Here is a 19,050-nt window from a genome sequence, read left to right on the forward strand (position 1 = left end):
CAGAATCAGCCCATAGCTGTGAAAGAAAAGGGCACAGTGCCATTGCAGGTCTCAGGAGAATTTCTGTCATTCTTGGTATTACAATGGACATGAGGAGAAAACTACCACCTTTGTGTCCTCCAGAAAACAATGCTGATGAGACCCCCATGGCAAGTGATTCCTCCACTAAATACTTCTTGCCGTTTAGAAAGTAGTCAGGCTCTGAAATTTTATACCAGTGACTTTCAAGTTTTGTGGTAGTCCACTTTGGCCATGGTTTTTTTCTCTTGACTTTTTTTCTACCCAGACGTTGGTATACTTTTTCATGGGGTCATTTTTTATAGAAAATGCTTTATTTTGTGTTCACAGAGTATTTTCCAGAACAGATGCTCTGAGAGCAAAATGTCCTTTTGCTTTATTCATCTGTAAATCCTAATTGTGCATGTTTTAACTCCTGACAAGTAGTGTGTTCTGTACAGGGATACAGATCAGCTAATAATTGGAGAAGAAAACTGTGTCATGCTCATAATAAATCCAAGGAATGATGGGGAAGGAGCCTATGAAGCTGAGCTGCATATAAAGATTCCACCTGAAGCAGATTACACTGGGGTTGAACGCAACAACAAGGTAAAGGAAAATCAAAATGTTAGCGATAATGAAGCAGACAACTGAGAGCAAGGACAGCCTGCATAGACTGTACCAGCTGAAAGCAGCACATAAAGAGGTTCCTTTCAGGAAGAGGGATTCCATCAACTCTCAGCTATCCTTGCTTGCACAGTCCAGGGTAAAGGTTAGCCATGCCTCCAAATGATGGGAAGGACAGGACCATTCTGTTCAGACCAGTTCAGCTCCTTCCTGTTAACTTAGTTATAATGCCACACAAATACTGTTACATTTCTCCTAGGAACAGAGGTATTCACATAATTCAGATTTTGAACCAGTAAACACTACCAGTAGCAGAAAGTAATACTGCCAAATTCCCTGAGTACTTCCAGCCTGGGATCCCATGGTACCAGCTCCCAGTCAGAGTTAATGAGCCCTGCTGACCCCCTGACACTTGGACACTGCTGTCTCCTCACACAGCACACTAGTGTTTTACCATTATTAAGGGTGTCCCAGTCTCCAATATCCTGAATAGCTGGACATTAACTGCAGTATAAACTTGACAAAGTTGTTTCCCCTTGTCATCAATTCTTTTATGTTATGAATGGGCCAAAAATGCAATTGTAATGTAAAATGTGCCAGTATTCACAGAAGGACTAATGTTGACTGAAGTCGTGCTGAGCTGTACTGAACATGCAGTGTTTTTCCTTTTTGGGTCTGTTTGTTTTTTAAGAGCAAAGATGAAACACTATCCTGCAAACAAGCAGAGTGTTCATGTATTCTCTGTTGGACAGCAAGTCCAAATCGCCTCATCTGCACATAAATCTCCCAAGCTGTTGCAACATGAGCTTGCTTTTTTCTCTTAGTGCCTGGAATGTTCAAGAGGGCCTCAAGGGTGAGAGTGGGAGAAAGCAAGTTAATTTCCTTTCTAAAGGCAAATGTTTTTAAGGAAGTTGAAAGGTACTTACAAGGTATTTCCTTATTCTCCTTCTGTCAGTGACTTTATTAATGGGCTTCTAACCTAGTTTGAAAAAAACTACAAGAAGAATTACAAGAAGTAATGCTATCATCAAAGATGATAGAAATTCTCTGCAACCTCACATCTCAGAAGCGTATCTTAAAGACACCAGCCTCTTCCTACTGCCTATTACTCCTTTTCTTCTCTTAGCAAAGCCTCTGGTTTTTTGGACTGTAATCTACAAAACTAAAGTTCTCTTTAATGTGCTACAAATGGTTACCTTTTTTCTTCACTCCTCCTTAGAAATCTTTTGCTGTTCTTTTAGATGTTACCAAGGTGTCAAAGGAGGCACTTATTCTAAAATCCACAGAATGTATTAGGACATACCTATTATTTGAAGGATCTGGGGGTGGGGGTGGATGAGAGGCTGGACATGAGTCATCAGTGTGCACTCACAGCCCAGAAAGCCAAACGTGTCCTTGGCTGCATCAGGCCTTCCAGTACCTGAAGGGAGCCTAAAAGAAAGACAGAGAGGGACTTCTTACACGAACATGTTGTGACAGGACAAAGGAGAACGAATTCAAACTGAGAGAGAGTAGCTTTAGATTAGATATTAAGAAAATTTCTTGGCTGTGAGGGTGGTGAACAGGCTGTCCAGGGAAGCTGTGGATGTCCCATCCCTGGAAATGGCCTGGTTGGATGGAGCAACGTGGTCTAGTGGAAGGTGTTTCTGTTCACAACAGGGGGTTTGTAACTCGATGATCTTTAAGGTCCCTTCCTATCCAAACCCATTCTATGATTCGGAGCAGAGAGAAATAATTCAGAGCTTTTTATGATTTTAGGAAAAATTGAATTTTTTAGTGCCAACAAAATAGACTCGTGGAGAAAGGAAGGAAAGAATACATGGGAGATCCTGGTGCTTTGGAAGAATAAAGAGAAGCTAGAATGGGTTGGGAAGGAGTTTTAAAGTTAGAATACTTTTTCTTTTGAAGACAAAATTTTAAAACCCCAGGAAACATAATACAACTTCTTCATTCTTTTCAGATTCTGTGGAAGACAAAATAACTTTCTGAAAAATCCAGTTCTGAATCCTTGTAGATTTATAAAAAACTGCCTTCCTTTTGTCCACATTTACCTAGTTCACTCCCATACATAATTTATTTCATATTCTCTTGCTTTTCATTCTTACTCCACTCAAAAAGGTGTCATCATGTTCTTTCTGTGAAGGATCAAAGCATTAGTCCTACTTTCTACATCGTTGTTAGTGTCTTTCTGCATTTCAGGGACCATTTTCACAAGGATTACAAATGGCACTGAAAGCAAGTTTATTCTTTCCATTGTTTTTAAATGGTAAATGTATATTTCGGAAAACTATGTTTTTTGCAATATTATGGGTCCATTAAGTAAACTAAAAAATTAACTTCTAAGTGCATTTGGAAAAGAAATTTATATTGTAAATTTCTTCTAAAATTTTCTAAATGTAAATAGTTCTGTTACCAGGATGACGAAATTCTTAGGGGTCATATTATAAATGAGTATAAGTGAGAGGGACTCAATTCATTCAACTTGCAGGGCTTTGAAAAAATACAGCAGTTTGAACTGACAAGGTAACAGAAGAAATTATCACACCGGATGCAGTAAACACCGAGGTATAAGGGGAAAAAAGGTCTCTCAGTCTGCAGGCATTTTTGGAGGCATGGACTATAGATGAAAAGTACAGTTTTCATGTCAGTTGCAGTGGAGTCAGGATTTCACTACTTATTTTTGTGTTTGTGTTGTATCCTGCCAATGGGGCATCTGTGACTGCTCCTGAAATACACTTAATTTAATACTGAACAATTTCAGCAGACAGGTAGATTTATGTTAGAACCTGTTGCAATCATGTTGTTAAAGCTCTGCCTCTAGGATTGCATTTACTCTTGGTTGTATCTGTGTTTACAGTCCTCTGTGTAGCTGTTTTTCTCCAGACTGCAGAATTCCTGGTATTAAGGCAGAGATAAGATTCACCTCAGAGCCAACAAAACAGGTAGACTGAGACCAGAATAAATGAAATGTAATCAGCTGAATAAATCACTTGGCACATTTCTGATGGAACTGAAAAATCTGTAGAATCAAATAACTAAATTACACTGTCATAATTTCAAAGTAACTGTACTCACAGAGGATATTTGTCTGTTTTATTGTGGAGCTACTCTGGATTTAGTCTATCTAACAGAGAAACACACATTAAGTGCTTAGTAGAGAAACACCTTAAGTGCCTCCTTTCCACCCCTGGTGTTTTTTTCTTTATTTCATTTTCACAATGTATTGTGTTATTCTATATCATCTGATTTACACTTGGAAGTTGCTGAAGTCAAAAACTTAACTGAAAATTCACTTGCCTTCTTCCTCCTCCCTTCGGCTTTGTGCAATACAGTGTTTGATCTGCCTCAGCTGGCATTATCTTCTTACCTCAGACCTGATTCTGTAGAATATTGCACACAGACTGTGCAACTGCATGAAAAATGAACAACATTTTGCAGAAATGTGATCTTATGCAATTGGAGAAGCAAGTGAATGTGTGTGATTTAAAGTTTGAGGTCAAGGACATGATTTTGGAGCTTCATTGATTCCTGCAGATGCCGACACTTCCTTCAGTCAAAAGCTGATGATTGAAATAGAATTACTTAAAATGAAATCAAGTGTGTTCTTCATCAGCTGTATTTCGGAAACACTTAGAAGGTCCAGAGACCAGATAAATGAGACATACCACAGCATCACTAGTTACTGGAAACCCATTGGCTTGCAGTAACTGTTCATATGCAGTAGGTGTGAATTTATTGGAATTAGCTGCTGTGAAGAAATTATAACCACATTATATTACCTCATATTTCCAGCAGTAGATCCAGAGATAGTATATACCACTATATGGTACATTCTGGCACTACAAGAGTCACTAGCATGACCGTGTGTTTGAACCCCCAGCCACTGCCTGAATACTGTGCACTAATCCTTTGCTCCGTGACAGAGTTGCCTGTATTGAAACAGCTCAATACTGCCTTAGTAGCAAAAGCTGGGACCCAAATTCTTATGGAATAATTAGTGTAAGTAAATCAGGCAAATACAAAGCACTAACAGATATTTGTTACACACCAAAAACATTATGTATTTTGGCAGAACTGCCTCTGCTCAGGCTGGAAACTGCAGAGTGGTACAGATCACATCCAGATACGTATTACAATGGATAAACTCTGAGCCTTTTCCCCCATGCCTTTCTGAACTAAAGCATAGCACTCTTAAAACAAGAAAAAGTCCTGAAACATTCTTGTCTTAAGTGAAAATTCTTAGACTAAGAATGTTGTGGCTGGCTAGATGAGATGTGATTTGAGCCTGATGAAGGCAAAGACTAGTTCTTCATACATCAACTAAATACATACATATACATCAACTAGAAGATGGTACTTAATCCATCCCCTTTTCCCCAGAAAACAAAATTGGAAGGTGATGGTAAAGAAAAGAGGAAGTGTTTTACTCGCCAGCCTGTTGTGTTTAACTAATCTGGCATCAATTAGTAATTCAACACTATGACCACAAAAAAGATTTTCTAGTTTGTAGACTGCCTGGGTTACTTGAAGCATCCAATCACTTCCTAGTTAAAATGCACCCTGGGAGCACACGTGTTAATTGTTGGGGTTTTACTTCTGATCAAGACTGCCAAAAAGACCGTGTGTTACTACAGAAATACAAATTGCTACCAGTGTCAGGTAGAAGGGCTTTGTGGCAAACCCTTCCATCTGGCTGAGTTACATGTGAACGCACTGACAGTAGTAGGTGTACAAGTCTCAGCTCTTGCTTGCTTCCTGCCTGGTTTTAATTTCGTATTTTGTACTTAACCATCTCAAAAGGTGATCAGTGCAAAAACGAAGGCAGTAAATCTCATTATTGAAGGAATTCTACCACAGTTGACCCTTTGTCACATCTTTATACTGCACAAATTAGCTTTTGTGATGCTGGTCATATAAATTCTGTACCATTAATCATTTTCATTCTAGAAACATAGCCCCCAGATTGCAAAAGAACTACTTGAAAAACTCCTCTGTTTTCTCAGCCTTTGAGGGACAAAAAAATGTGTGATAAGGGCTGATTTACTGTGTGCTGGTCTATGATACATCATTTTTAAAGAAACTGCCAAATATCTAATATAAATGAGTATTTATTTCAAACTTTTAGACCTCAGTTTCAACCCCCCTCCCCCAACTAAAGCAAAACTATAAACCCACATATCAAGATCAAATGGACAATTTTCCAGACAAGTTTGATTTCAACTGTGTTAACACCCTCTTTTCTCCCATATGTTGCTTCCCGTCTCTAATTAACCAGCTGGAAAGATTGTAAAAATCCTTCCCTCCCAACCCTAGATAGGCACAAACTTTGTTTCCTCCTAGCAAACTGTAAAAATGTCAATGTACAATGAGGTGTGTGCTGAGGGCATGCTTCACATGGGCTCTGTTTAGGATGTGTCCTGTCTTTTCTTTTAATCTCAGGAAAGGATGAGGACAGCATGTCCATGCTGGCTTTTACAGATAGGGCAAATTGTTCTGGAGATTTCCCAGATCTTTTTATATAAAGGGCATGAATTTGTTCACACTGCTTCATCTGTGAGAATCACAAGTGAACAGAAAGGGAATGCAACTTGCTGCATCCTGCTTTTACAAAACTGGCTTACTTCTGCACATATATGGAAATACTTCCATTTAGTGAAGATGTCAGAGAGGAAAACAGAACCCCCCCCCACACACACATTTTATTGCAAACCTCCCACATTTTATTGCTTTGCCTTATTCTGTACCTCCTAGCTTGCGCTCTTTAATAGCTGCTCCTCCTCTTCTACAGATTGTTTACAGATTATATTACTAGTGATAAAGATTGCTATTATCAACAAAAACCTTTATATCTGGTAATGTGAAAGCCTATCTCCTTTGTTGCTGATTTATAAACACACATAAAGGTTTATGTTTTTACAGAAGTATTAAATGTTTTAAGTATTTTACCACAGATTGGAAAATACAGATCTAGAATTGATCCAGGTTTTGCCAATGGCAGAAATTCATTCTAGAGACTTTTGGTGACAACTGCTGTGATTAGTGTGAGACCTATTTTTCTCACTTAGTTGTGCCTACTCTTTTTTTCTCTGTTGAGTCATAATGGCTATAGGAATGATTCACAACAACAAAGCAGTATGGTAAAACTAGACATAGAGTGATCTCATCATGATTCTTAAGGTACTGGGAAACTATCCTGTTTGTTTTTCTCTGGCATCAGTTTTCCCCCGTTGTCTGACAATAACCAAGTAAATGTTTTGATAGTGCACTGAGCAGGTGTCCGAAATCAGAAGAAAGGTCACGGTCAAAAAGGCATCACTTTCCCAACTGGATAAATTTCGCTGTGATCTCTGACCTCTATATTGGTGTCCTTTTGTTGCAGGCACTGCGTGTATTGAGCTGTGATTACAAGATGGAAAATGAAACTAGAATGGTGGTTTGTGATCTTGGGAACCCCATGGTGGCTGGCGCAAATGTAAGGGAAAATCAGATGCATTTACTGATTTTTATCTAACTGAATTTAAAGGGGAACAAATGGAAATTTATTCAATTACCAGAATGTGTCCCAATAAGCAGCACATAAACCAAATTATTTACCTGGAAAATAATTCGTTGGTGTATAAAAGGCAGAACTGTGCTTCTGAAAAGTTAATAATTTATTTATCTAAAAGATTAATTATGCTAGTTTTATATCACTTAAAGAAAGTGAGAGTTATTCAATTTATCACAGAAGTTGGACTAGTATAGTGAAAATTCCAATCCATAATGTGATCTGTTTATTTCTCCCTTTTAGTATTCCATCTATTTAAAATATATATAGATATATGTATAGTAAGTGACAACTTCTTCGTCCTGATTCTCATCTTCAGTGTATAAGGGTTGTCTTATCAATTTATATTGCAATTTATATCCAGGAAAATTTTGGAATAAGGTTTTGCTTCAAGTTATTATTGTAATTCTAAAGATTTTCCTAAGAGAGCCTGTCATAAATCATACTACACATTAGATGGAATGATGGTAGCCTTGTTTTTCACCAAAAGCTGAAGTGAATAGTAACTGACAATGAACACTAGATAAGAATTAGATAAGAATTAAAAATAGGTTTGAAGATAAAAAATTCCACAATTGTCATCCTTTGTCCCTATTTCACGATAAAACAATCCAGGAAATCCAGAAGTGTTAAATCCAGGAATGTTCAGCCATGGATGCTCTTGCAGAGGAATTTAGTGTTTCTCGTAAATTCATAAGTGCTATAAATATTTCACTAAAAGAAAATAAGCCAAACAATGATACCTAGATAAAAAACTGTCCAAATAAAAATGAAACAGTCAACAGCATGAACATATATCAGGAATAAATAACAGCTTTTAATTGAAAACTACAACTGTTGAATTTCATATTGGACCTATGGTTTTGCAAAGAAATCAAAGCAAATTTCTTTAGTATTTTCAAAGTCCCTACTAAGTTAAGGTTTGTCCTTCCTATGGAAGATCAATATTTCACTCTTCAGCCTCTCTGTAGAGGGGTGTTTTCCTGGCCTCTTGGGATCTTGAAGCAGTTCATGTCTGACCCTCAATAGAAGAACCAAATGGGTCATATCATAGGAGATTGGGACTAGAATAATTTTCTTTGGATCCTAGGGATAGCCACAGATCAGCCATAGAACTTTTGAAAGTGAGTGAGGGCAGGTGTCTGATACAGTCATCTGCTTGCATGGTCACAAGCAGTCCCAGAGACTCTTTGGGACTACAAGGAGGTGGAAACCATTGAAAACTGAGCTCTAGGTGATGGACCTCTTGGGAAGAGGAATCTTCCTGGTGAGGGTCCTTCTCCATTGAACTACTGTGAACTAGAAGTCTAAAGACATCACTATGAAGATTTTCTGGGAAGGACATAGACAAAAAGGCAAAAAGCTTTTGTAGGTTTTGCTTTATTCTACTTAACAAAAATACTAAAAAGTAAAAGTAATTGAAAACATTTCTGAGGAATGGAATTTTCATAATGGGATGATGGGACGCAATGATGGGCCAAAGCATGAGACAAATTCCAAGTCAAGGCAAATAATTGAGAAGGCAGCAGTTTTACTTACGTGCTTAGTAGTTTCCTAGTTAGTCTCAAGGCAGAAGCAAATTCTCAAGATACAGACAGAAGTGGACAAGAATCTTGTGGGTGATCAGGATGCAGTGGAGGGGGGCAGGAGAGCATAAAACCCCTTGTGTTTGGAAGAGAAAAGGAAGACCAAACAAAAAAGACACTAACTTGTATACCACGAAGAAAATCTTTGTAGTTTGCATATTGTCATAAGCATAATGGAAAGGTCTGAGTGTAGAGGTGTTAGACTACAGACCCTCATACGCCTCCCTTTGAATCCAAAGCGCTGTTTGCACATCGTCCTTCACCCAAAATGCTAGCAGTGTGAAGACTTGCCATTTGGTGGCCACTAAAACAGTACTACATCCCAGCTGTCTCCTTACGAATTTTCACAGCATAACTAATCCTTCTTTTCTTCAGAATCAACTCTAGGACTGCTGTAAGTGCCATTACCAGATACTCCTAAGCAAACTACTTCATAAAGAGAGACTTAGAAGTAGCAGAATAAAACAGCAGGGTTCATAACATATTCAAGGGTTTTCTACTTTATAACAAAATAATCCAGCCCTTTAAAATTGAGGGATACAAAGATAGAGCATTACAAAGCCAGATGGCAAAATCGTTTGATTAGAGTGAGTGAAGTCTTAAATCCTAAGTTTATCTTTGAAGCCAGCTCTCCTGGAAGCTGAGTAAAGGTGAAAGGACTTGTTTTTTTCAGTCCAAACATATTTATGATGGCAAATGTACTTCCAAAAGCAGAATACCAGCCCTTTGTACAAATTGCATAAACCTCAAAACGTTGCTCTGATCCATTTCCAAGTTTGCAAAACAATTCTGCTCTGGCAGGAGATCAGTTATTCTCAAAATACTCAGTCAGAAAGGGACTCTTTGTGGAAGTTGTGAGTGGGAAGGAAGGGTTAGGTCGAAATTGAACATTCCTAAAACTCTTTAACTATTGAGTCACCTAAATGACTTGCCAGCACCCTGAAATCCTAGAATTCTTGAGCTCATGAAGATCAACTTCTGAGTATGAGGGTTATGTCAGGATTTTGTAATATAATCCATGGGATATTACTACAGCAGACTACAGGGTTGTCTGACACTTCACATCTTCAAAATACATTATGGTCATCTACATAGACCTTAAAATTGTTTACTGGCCACAAAAAAATACTTCACCTTTTCAGTAATATCTTTGAAGTTAAAAAGAAAAAAAAGATGAAATTGTAAAAAAGAAGATAAAAAGACGTGGTAAGGAAACCTCAATGCCACATGGCCCAGAATGCAAACTAAATGTCTGACAGCATCTCACTGGCAGAGATTGCTCAAGGTACTTATTTATGGCACTGAAATCGATCAGACTGACAAGCTCACTAATGCCTGTTCAGTGGCGTTAGCAAGTGAGATGTAGGTTTTATTAAAAATTCTGGTAGTAAAATTTGGAAGTTCATAGAAATTAATAGAAATAAAGTTAGAAGACTGGAGACTTGGAAGATCTTGCCTATTTCTTGGTATGTGCCAAACTGATTCTTCAAGAGCACCAGGTTTTATCTTTCTTACACACTGTAAGACACTTCAAAAAAAGCTACACCTCTGTCTCCCAGCATACTCCTAAATCCTGTCAAACGTAATAGATTAAAACTTAGCAGTAATAGTAGAAATGCCGTGTATTTCAAAGATACATGATGTTCCAAACATGAAAATAATGCAATTTTAATGAAACTAACTTCACTTGGAAAATTTTAAGTAAAATTAAACTGTTTTGATAAAATTTATGTCCCACTAAAATAAGGATGTTGAGTGATTGCTAAGTTATAGGTTCAAGCAAGTTAAACTCCTTTGGCCTCAGTGGGTTTTCAGCAAGGGCATGTGAGCATCTTTGCCCCATTATTAGTCGCAATGTCAAGGGTTACTTGACATTAACAAAGTCATATGACTATACAAAGACAACATCTGCAACTTATTAGAGATGTACAGTAGGAGTGTGTTTCACTATTAAATAGGGGATTAAGCCTCAGGGATGTAATAGATCATCAAAACTGCACTTCATGTCTGCTCTGTCTGATGAATATTTTATCTTTGGTTCATCAAATCTTTTTTCTGCTATAAGTGGAAACAAATTTATTTAGGCTAGTTAGTAAAAACAGTAAGAGAAATGGTTAATTGAATATTTGGAAATATTAGTCTAAAAAACTAAAGAAAGTAATTATATTTTTAAAGGTGAATGGAATATCAATACAGTTGCTAATATCATCTCCAAAAAGTGAGCTAAAAATTAAAAAGAGCTTACATCTCTATTCCAAGTCAGCTATTCGACTTCTGAGTAATTTGATAAGCACTTCGATTTGATAATCTTTCATCTGAAAGATTTTGCTTCCAAAAGGAGAGATCAACTGTAACTATGACATTAGGATAATCAGAATTCAAAGATTTGAACTCGCCACTCCATTTATGATGAAAATATTGCGTCAGCATGGGCCAGGTGAAAGTAGTTGAAACATGTTAGGTAAGTCTTGTTCTGGTGATGGATTGTGTTGCACCACTGCAAGTGAAGAAAGGAGGAGAACTGAAGGAAAAAAAAATGATGGGAAAAAGGAATTGTTTAAACATACAAAATTACATCCACAGAGGAAAATTCCTCATCTTCAGAGATGTTGAATGTAAGCCCCAAACATAAAACCCTACATTGTTGTGTCCTGCCCTGTTGCTGACAAGGTTTCCTTAAATATTCTAAGGAAATCATGCCAAGCAGACAACTTTTTTTTTCTGCCCCAACCCCCCCCCACTAATCTAGTCAGATATTGGCAGGAATGAGGGGATGATGTCCTCATTTCCTAGTGCCTTTTGATTAATTTCTCAGGAAGATTGTTTCTCCACGTGGAGAATATGTCTATGTGTAACGATCCTCTTTTAAAAAATGAAAGAACAATGTGCATGTTATCCTGCAAAAAATTCTACCATCAGGCCAGATGGAAGGTAGATGGGGAGTGAGAAGTTGTAGGAATTGCAAAATTCACATTTCAAAAATTGCCACATTTAAAATGTGCAGTTGAAACAATTAAAACCAATAATTTAAATATTTCAGTAGAATTTAATTGATTTAACACTGAGGGAAGATGGCATCTCCCATTACTCACCTGCCACTTAGACACTGGGACTGTAAACATGTCCAACAAGAGGCTTACAGAGACCGTACCATATGCTATTGTATATTCTTTCTCTAGTTAGCCCTTCTCTCTTCTGAATTAACTTGATCTGCTTATCCTTGCTCTTCTTGAGAAGCAAATGGGAATTGTCACAGGGAGGAATTATCTGCATAAATGCAAGGGAGCACCAGTGGAAACACTTACCTCCTTCAGTTTTGGGAGCTGTGTGTTTTACTCTCTCCTCTGGTCACTCACTCCAAGTGGTGGCAAACTGAACTTCAAATATAACTTTGAAGCTGTATTCCTCTTAACAGAACTGCAATGGAAAAAAAGAATCAAACTGAAAGTAAATTAAAACTGCTGCTAATTTAGCCTCAGGTGCTCAGTCAGCCCCACAACACCTAAAGCATGCAGTGCAGAGCTCATAGGTGCAGAGACAATGCAGTTACTAGGAAGCCCTGCAGACCTGGACAAAGGTGTGCATGGATGGAGACAGAGATCAGAGCTGCCAGACAGCTGTTATTTTCTTTTGGCTTGGCAAAGCAAAGCAGAGACTGTCTGGATGAAGCAGGGCCCACTGCTGTGTTCTTGGGAGTGTGCTTCTCTATTCCTCTGATCTTTCCTCTGTCCAGCCAAGTTTTCCATCTGGTGACATACACAGGCAGGATGGTATTTTTTCCTGAGAACAACTAGATGATGTTATTTCATACTAACTTTAAAAAGCAACAGTATCTAGTATAAGTCTGTGAAATGCAATGTTGAATGGTACTGCTTTATTGATCTGGAGAGATCAACTGTTTCTAGTAACCTGTTGTTTTGTTTCTTTCTCAGTTCTCCACAGGCATTCGATTTTCTGTTCAGCATTTTGAAAATGCAGATTTCAGCATCAATTTTGAGCTGCAAATAAAAAGGTTAGGTATTTTATCAAGAGCATGGTTGTTTAAATGATGAATTCCTATTGACATATGAAGTTTATTATATAATAAGGTCCCTCTTGAGTGTCAGTAATTATTTCATGGGCTTTCCAATGGTAGCTTACTTCAGGAGGATTTTTGGAGTTGGAGCCTTGTTAGCTTTTAGCAAAATCAGTCTTATTTCTTTAAAATTCAGGTTAACTGATTTTGGTCAATAATCCAAGGATTTTCTACAGATTTGCCAAATTTGATTTGCCGATTTGCCATATTTTCTACTTCAGAATTAATAAACAGTGATCAATTTGTAACAAAGGTGAATATGCATAAACATATCATTCTCTGAATTAAACCAGACACGCCTCTTCTTCACAAAAATTTAGAAAATGGTTTAAAAAAAAAGCAGTTAAAATCTGCTCAACAGATTTACTGGCATGGAGAGAACTGTTTCAGTTTGTTGCAGGTGAACCTTTGCAATTTTTTCATTAGATTCCTCCCTATTTGTGGGCCTCACATATTAATACTGTAGAATCTTGTGTTTTATGCTGAGCAGTACTTCTTCCACAGGAGCAAAAAAGCACGGAGTAGGCTAGGTTAGGATAACCTCAAAAACAAACCTGAGACTTTTGAGGTAGGTGGCAGGGCTTCTGCTCCATCTGTCCTCATCAAATACACACTGGAGTTCGTATGGGGCCCTCTCTGCCCCACACGCAGAGACTTAATTGCTAATGTCTGGCCTTTAATGAGGGCCTTGATCATGTTGATTATGGTAAATAACTGAGACATTTAAAATGTTTAAGTCATGTCTCCATAATGTAACCCTTGAAGCAAAGGACATGCAGAAACTCAGGAAGGGCACAGCAATGCCACAGAAGTCCATTAGGTGCTTGGTCAGGCCTCAGCCCTCTCCCTGGGATCTGGCTGGGGATCATGCAAATCTGGACATGGGCTCACTCCTCTGGAGAGAGATACAGCATTTAACTTGTAGGTCCCCTGTCCATTCCACTGTTCATTTCTTAATGCAAGCAATCATTTTAAATGGGTATCCAAGGCTCATGTCACTACCCTTTTCATGCTGTGAAAGTGGGGAGCTCCAGAGCTTTCTGGATAGTTAAATCTTTCTAGGTAATAAGAGTTGAAGGTATGTCGCTGTTTTAAAAAAGCGACACGAATTTACTGAGGAATACATCTTAACTTCAGAAGACAGTAACATCTCATGCTTCCTCCATGACTGTGACTGACTAAAATGTAAAGGAAGGAAATGTGTTGGGCTACAGACTGGTATGAAAATGCTGAAAAGCACACAGCTATTTAAAAAACAAAAAAAAGGAAGGAGTAAAAGAGTAGAACTTCTTGCATAGGGAATGTACCCGACAGGTAAAACTCACTGCTTTGTACATTCTTTCACAAGCAGCAGGAGAGTTTGTGCATTTCTGTGTCCTCAGTAAAACAATCCTAAAAGAAAAAGGGAACTCCATGAGGCAAAAAGAGGAAATTGCCTAAATGGAAGGAAAGGGAAGAATACATGTGAATTTGAGTCCTACTTTAATTTATTCAAAAGAGAGAGCTTTCATTTACTTGAAAACATCAAGTGGAAAATAATATTTTGGTTTGCAAGACTGAAGTTCATTACTTGTAGGAAACAAACGAGGCTGAGGAGTGTCTTGAAATCTGATTCCTTTCTGATGTGGATGTTGCTGTGCAGTTATGTACCCCTTTGAGAGAGAAATGTCCTGGCACTTTTATTTAAACTATTTTGTTCTCTAAAAAATGCCATAAAGCACAAACAAGGTTTGAATACCAGATATATATGATCAAAATCTCTATTTTAACTCTATGGGAAGTAGGACGAATATGCAAATTGGAAAGCAGCTTATTCTAACAAAGTAGTGGTATAATAATTTTTATACTTGTACTTTTATGCTCAAAACAATGGTTGTAGAGGATTACATGAAAGTTCAAAAAATGTTTGATGGGAATCTGCATTAGTTTACAAACAAATTAAAGCTGTTCTTAATGTTAGCAATCTGTAACCAGAAAGCCTGGATCAAAGCAGTGTTGCTCTTTACTCCTCAGGAGTCAGTCACTGGGAATGCTGACCTCCTCTGAATGTTTCCATTTGACTGATGCTACCCAGATGTGATAACAGCAAACCATAACAGCAATAGAAACTTAGCGTTCATGAAGCAAGGAAGTCCATGCTTGCTTGAAAAAAACATGCAAATTTACTGTCATTAATCCCATAATTAAATAAATTCTAAGTTTGTAATTACTTCACTATCTTCGTGAATTGGAACCTGCAAATCTTTCTTTGTATGAATGGGCTATAATCATAGGAATGGCCTTTTGAGGCAAGAGAAACTACCTTTATTACTAAGGATTTGCAGTAAGAAAAGACAATAAGATGAGTTAGAGCACTACATTTTAAACATACAGAGATTTGTTTTCACTGCTAAGCGGTTTTAGGAGTGTAAACACTCTGGATACAGGAAAGAAGAAAATAAGAAAATTAAAGGAACAGTTGATTTTGATTCTTCTTCCCCAAAGACTGTCATGCAAAAGTCACAGGCTTGGAGAGTCATAAAAATAAATTTTATTATAACAAAGCCTGTCTTATTCATTGACACTGCCTTCCTCCAATGCATGAAAACAAACTTGTATTCTATTAAGATACTTCTATCTATACAGATAGCTGAGTTGTACAAGGGAATTTACATGGTATTCTGAGCCAAATAAATTTGTATCATCTTATTCATCATCATAAGATTCTTTAAAGGATGCTTGAGTTGATTATATTATTAAACATGTGATGAGCTCAAATAATATCAAACTTAAATACCAGTGTCCTACAAGACTGAAGAGTGGCAATAGGAGTCCTGTTCTGTCATGTGTCCAGGGGGCCTTTTGTATTGAGTGCTATGATAATCTAGAGTTCTGATAAATAACCTTTTTTAACATTTGTATATATTTTTTCCAGTTCTAACAAGATAAATCCCACCAGCAACTTAGTGAACCTCCATATCAACATCAGTGCTGTGGCTCAAGTACAAATCAGAGGGTAAGTATTCAATTATTTCACCTCACTATGATAACTACTTTTTTGCAGAATCTTTCTGCATATGATAATCCCATGTAGTGAATCTTATGGCATATTATAAACCCAAATGCTTTATCCATCTGGGACACCTGGGTCTTACCCCTGCAAGCCTTGCAGGATGGAGCTACTGCAGACTTACTGAGTGTCTGTGCAGACAGCAACCTGTAGAACCTCACATTGTAGCAACACCAGTCAGAGCCAACATTTTATTTGGGCATTCAGATTGTGCATGGATGTTACTAATATGGAATGTCTGTTCGTATGTGTTCATATGTGTTCATATGTCTTCTTGTGCAACCACCTGGACACTTAATGCTGAATACCAAACAGGATCTACTGCTTTTATGGCTGGAAGTGTGAAAGGCATTATGTCAAGGCATATACTAATAGAGAGCAGAGTGAAGCCTTTGGAGAAAGGATGAGTAAGAAATAAGTTATGATAAAAAGTCAACCAGCTACTACTGTAAGATTCTTATATTTCTGCCTGAAGCAAGTGCCTGTTCACTGACACAAAGTATACCAAAACTAAACAAACACAGGATGTGATCAAAGATGATAATTTCTATCTCTGTTTTCACATATAACTTGATTTTGCAAACTATAAAATGCAATTAGGTGATAATTGCCAGCTGAGTATGAGCCAGCACTGTGCCTAGGTGACCAAGAAGGCCAATGGCATCCTGGCTTTGTCAGACATAGTGTGGCTGGCAGGCGTTGATCATCCCTCTGTACTTGGCACTGGTGAGGCTATACCTTGAATACTGGGATCATTTTCGTGCCCCTCACTACAAGAAGGATGTTGATGTGCTTGGGCAAGTCCAGCAAAGGGCAAGGAAGCAAGCTGGTGAAGGGCCTGGAGAAGAAGTCTGAGGAGCAGCTGAGGGAGCTGGGGGTGTTTAGCCTGGAGAAAAGGAGGCTCAGGAAGACCTTATTGCTCTCTACAATTAACTGAAAGGAGGTTGTAGTGTGGTGGGAATCAGTCTCCTCCCCCAGGTAACAAGTGACAGGATGAGATGAAATGGCCTCTAGTGGCACCAGGGGAGGTTCAATTTAGATATTAGGAAAATTTTCTTCACGGAAGAAGTTGTCAAGTATTGGGAGAGGCTCCTTGGGAAAGTGGTAGAATCACTATCCCTGGAGATACTGAAAAGACATGTAGATCTGGCACTGAGGGACATGATTTAATAATGAACTTGACAGTACTAGTTTTACGGTTGGAATCAATAATCTTTAAGGTTTTTTTCCAACCTTAATGATTCTAAGATTTTATAAGAATATCAGACTACCCTGTACAATCTTGGAACTAGACTCCTATCCTGGAGGAAGTCAGGAGGATGTCTTTTTAAAGCAAATAATTGCCCCCAGTGCTTTTTGTCTGGGATATTAGATTTCCTACATCTCCTCTTATGAAACTACAGCTCAAGACTTTAACCATTACCAGCTCTGCAAGGGTTGAACAGGAACTACAAGGCTCAGATTCACTTCCACAGTCAGGCCATGAGGCTTGGCTGGTGCAAGAGGGGTAGATGTCTCTTAAGTGATGCACCTCAAGGGGCTGCCTTAGATGTAAACCAATAAAAATGCATTTATTTATGGGGTTTTTAATTTATAAAAATGTATTTATTGTTGTCACTTCTGAGACAATATGACTACCTAGTGCTAGCAATAAGTCAAATAATTTTGCAGATCACAGAGAACGTTTCCTGCTCTAATATGCAATCTATCTGCTCTAATATTCAGTCTAAATCAGAGAGATTTTTAAAGGATTTTCCATCATATTTCGTAAGTGTATTCCAGGTTAAGAAGACTAACCCTAAAACTAGTCAGGTGGAAAAAAAAGGCTGGCACTCAAAGGCAGTGTGGACATAAGTTAATTATTTTATTTCTGAAAAGGAGCAGTTGAAAGACAACATGTTTAACAAGAACGGAAGTGAGAATATTATTTCATTTTCTGTAGCTAGTGGTGATCTAAGGAAATGAGCTGGATAGGAAGAGAGGTGAAAAATACAAAATGTGTAACACAGAAGAAGTAGAGGCTGAGGAAATAAGAATTGAAGGTGTTATTTAATGGGCTACAGATGTGTGAGAAAATGTTGGGAGCCAGCAGCTGCTAGGTATTGCTGTGGGTGAACACCCAGGCTAAGGACTGTCTGGAGTTTCAGACCAGAACATTTATGGTTACATACACAGCACTTCTCAGAAAGGGTTGCTTCCAGTGCTGTGGATTCTATTATTTTAGTGAAGTTTCTCCTCACATTAATAAAAAAATCTGCCAAACCTCTATTCTTTGCAAACTTCTTGGAAACTTTGCCTCCATCATGTTCTTTCTGTGCCATAGTGTGTTCTTTTTAATGAAAAGTTCTGTAACAGGTAAATAGATAGACCAAAAAATGACCACAGAATCCTCAGTTCTTATGAGCTTGGTGATGAGTGGAAAAAGTTGCTTGAATTGCTGCCTGCAGTGCTAAGAAACAGGTTATTATATACAGAGGAATTACTTAATTGAATGACTTCCAGTTTCTTTCCTCTTAAGTATTTTAGTTTTCTTATTAGCTATAGCAGTCCCAACTGCTTTGCTGACAGATTTTGCTAATTACTGAGAGATGCTAAAACATCCACTTCCAAGAGAATTGCTCACTATTTCCTAGATAAAAATAAAAGAGAGATTATGTCCACATTTGGACTGGAAAATATATTGTAGTCGTTTCTCTACTTCTCTTCAGAGAGTTGCACAAGGTGGAACTGGATGCATTGTACATTTTACTGAAGAAAAGTAAGTAGTTATGAAATTGTGCATATATGCATACATGCAGATACCATGCAAATATTTTTTCTGTGAAAAAGGAAGAAATCTTCTTCAATATCCTCTTCAAAGGAAAATTAACATAACTCCTTATATAGTTCAATAAGCAGTTGCTTAGTTGCTGGCTAAGATTTGATTATTCTGCTTACCTTTTTTCTTCTATAAAAATGTAGGAGTTTTAGTATTGTCATTGTTATCTCTCACTGCTGAAAGAGCACTAGGGGAATGAGAGATTCAGGAAGGAAGTAATTTGGATTGAGAGGATTTGCAGCCGGCAGAATTTTTATTGTATGTCCCACATAAGCCTTTTTTGTGGACCATACTTTGTTTATCTTATTTTTCAGTACTCTTGTTTGACTACAATTGTCACCTAAAAGTCTA

At 37.8% G+C, this 19,050-nt stretch overlaps 1 protein-coding gene across 1 annotated transcript in view; it reads left to right on the forward strand.

Moving 5' to 3' along the window:
• ITGA8 (integrin subunit alpha 8) overlaps positions 1-19,050 on the forward strand; it is a gene marked incomplete at its 5' end in the record, with an annotated part of 113,845 nt that overhangs the window by 52,686 nt on the left and 42,109 nt on the right. The window contains 4 exons of the mRNA XM_017729170.1: positions 459-606; positions 7,004-7,096; positions 12,690-12,769; positions 15,747-15,827. Of these exons, the coding sequence (XP_017584659.1) occupies positions 459-606; positions 7,004-7,096; positions 12,690-12,769; positions 15,747-15,827 (402 nt within the window). The remainder of the gene's footprint in view (positions 1-458; positions 607-7,003; positions 7,097-12,689; positions 12,770-15,746; positions 15,828-19,050) is intronic.

Source organism: Corvus brachyrhynchos, unplaced genomic scaffold (genome assembly GCF_000691975.1).
Source record: "Corvus brachyrhynchos isolate BGI_N302 unplaced genomic scaffold, ASM69197v1 scaffold142, whole genome shotgun sequence".
NCBI classification, from domain to species: domain Eukaryota; kingdom Metazoa; phylum Chordata; class Aves; order Passeriformes; family Corvidae; genus Corvus; species Corvus brachyrhynchos.